Source organism: Mus pahari, unplaced genomic scaffold (genome assembly GCF_900095145.1).
Source record: "Mus pahari unplaced genomic scaffold, PAHARI_EIJ_v1.1 scaffold_12491_1, whole genome shotgun sequence".
Lineage (NCBI taxonomy): Eukaryota > Metazoa > Chordata > Mammalia > Rodentia > Muridae > Mus > Mus pahari.
The window spans coordinates 3,959-6,801 of NW_018393295.1; the positions used below are offsets into that span (position 1 = coordinate 3,959).

General features: G+C 30.4%; 1 protein-coding gene across 1 annotated transcript in view; it reads right to left on the minus strand.

Moving 5' to 3' along the window:
• Positions 1-4: 4 nt before the first annotated feature.
• LOC110315456 (vomeronasal type-2 receptor 116-like) overlaps positions 5-2,843 on the minus strand; it is a gene marked incomplete at its 3' end in the record, with an annotated part of 8,812 nt that continues 5,973 nt past the window's right edge. Inside the window, 2 exon segments of the mRNA XM_021189508.1 lie at positions 5-232; positions 2,675-2,798. Of these exon segments, the coding sequence (XP_021045167.1) occupies positions 5-232; positions 2,675-2,798 (352 nt within the window).

Here is a 2,843-nt window from a genome sequence, read left to right on the forward strand (position 1 = left end):
AGTAGGACATAGCTGAGAGTTTGGTTATTGGCTTTGACTATGGGAGTATCTCTGTGTTTCAGGAAGACACCCAATACAACAGATGTAAGGACAGAGAAGCCTAGAGCAAAGCCAGCCAGAGCCTTTCCCAAAGGGTCTTTATAATCTAAAACAGTCACAACTTTTTGGAGACAGAGAGTATGGTCTTCATTGGCATATTGATCTTCTGGACACTTCACACACTGATCCATGTCTAGTATAGAAAGTAAAGTATTATCAGATATATTTATTTATGATCAATTACAAGAAACACTAAATTAATACATTGGAAAAATTATAACTAAATTAGACTTCCATCTTCAGGCATATGTAAAGATAAATGTGGAGGCTGCATAGCATTAGATACAAATTCTAATGCCTATCATCTTCATGTAAGCTTTTGTTTATAGTTATGCTATATTCAAGTTGTTTATGGTTTATTTCAAAAACATATACCATCACATCATTTTCATATTTCCACAATCACATATCTGAAATATATCATTTATGGAAACAAACTTTTATACCTATATTAAGCTCTATATTATGCAAAAATACCAAAAAATGGGCTGTGACCATACATCTTACTGTTTATGCATCAGCAGTTCTTTTGGTCTATATGTGGTCTCAAGTTGAATGTTGGAAAAATAAATTATATCCTCTCTGTATCATGGAAAACATTCTATGGTCAACATGTTACTAAAACAATTTAATCCCTAAATATGCTCCAAATATATTTCCTTACAGACACAGATAAGTATAGTCTTATTCTATGAAAGTGACAGACACTACTAAAGAAAATCATGGTAAAATTAAGTGTTTTAAAGTCCTGTCCAACGAATATATCTAAAAATTAATTTCTAATTTAAAACTTAAATTTCAAAAAGAGGGAGTTTACAGATTAGGAGAAAATTTGATGTGAGTTTATTTTTTTTCATTTTCTAATATTATCACCAGTAAAACCCATAAAATCTCAACAAAAGATAATCTTAAACATAAGCTGGGTGAGATAAAAACTATAAACATAACAAAGTGGAGTAGGAAAAGATTATCTGGCAAAAATCTTGCTTAGGGAGCTAAAGAAAACAGGGAATATTGAGCTTCTTTCCTAGAGTAGAGGATACCTACTAATTGTCCTTGAATAACAAAACAGTCTTCCCCCAAACACACAAGTTATACTATACAGACTTATTGTATTTAGAAACATTTTTATATAGAGAAAATCTTTGTATGAAACAACAACTAAAATTCGGTCATAAATTTATAAGACAAGGAATAGTGATGATTTTGTAAGAAGAATAAGAAAAGGTAAAATCATGTTATTGTAATCTCGGTAGAAGAGTAGAAAATAAAATAACTGATAATATCAACGTAGGAAGAGACAGCATGGAAAATTTAACACCCATATTTTCTACATGTCAAAATGAGATATTCAGTTTTGTGATTCTATGTATGAATTTTAGTCAAGTATATTTCCTCAATTGTTTATATTTTCTGTAAGATTTGACAGTCCAGTGCTCCCAAGATTGTAGTATTTATTCAGATATATCTATATAATATTCTATTTCTCAAACAATTTCTTGACACAATATACTACACAGAGGCTTAGAACACTTTCTACTTGTATCCTTTCAACTTTTACTGCAATGTATTCTGTTTTCTTTTCATTTTAAATGAATCAAATTTAGCAACATGAACAGTTGTGTTTTTCCTGTATTGTCTCTGTATGGAAATATGTACATTCTGTTTCATTTTGTATGATCTCTTAGATTGTACTGAACAATGCTGTCTAAATTGGTGGGTAGAAGTACTCAAACATTCAAAATTTATATATTTTTTTTTAAAAAAAATCATGTAGTATAAATACATACATATTATATACATATAGTATGTATGTGTGTGTATGAATATTATATTACCTGGTTATTTTATATATAATATATAATGTACAATATACAATATATATGCCTTCATACATTATCCAAAAACTGACATACTCTGCTAAACTACTGTCCATGCTTATCAGAAGAACTGGTAGGATGTCTGAAGACCCTATCCACATGAATAGAAAATGTACAGCTTGCTATTCTAATGGGTCCTGTGAGAGCTTGAGCGAAATCTATCTCGATTTTTATGACCTGCCAGTGAATTTTTTCGCATTCTTGGGCTGCCACATTTGGCCTCAGCACTAGTCCTACTTTGAACAGATAAAACATGATGGAGAAGTATCCAAGGGGAAGCTGTTCTTGTATAATGGGAAAGATAGGTTATGTGAGGGGGATGAATTTATAAGAATGGGACTGTCAGAAGGATAGGGGATGTGAAAAGACTGTAAAGTGAATAAATGTTAAAGTATTGTAAATGCATAGTATTCCTATTTTTAATAAAATTGAAAAGCACAAATATGTCATAATGTGGTAATCTTTAATATTTTAAAGAAATATTCAGGAAAAACCATAGTTTTCCAGGGATCAACAATAGTGAGGCAAAAATACAGTTTAAGAGAGAGAGAGAGTTTATTATTTTGTATAATAGTATATCTGAAGCTTTTGTAACCTTAAGATAATTTTCTTTTCCTTTCTACAAAGACTTTTGAGAACTATGTAAATATGTGAGAAATAATGAATATTATTATTTTAATAAACAATAATCTTACTTGTCGTGTTGGAAATTTCATTTTCTGGGCAGGGGTTACAATCAAAACAACAGATGTCTTTTCCTTCCTGAGAGGATTTTCTGAGTCCTGGTCTACAAGGCATAGTACATATTGAAGGTGGAATCTATGAAAAGTAATATGCATTATAAAAATAAGGACAATACCCTAA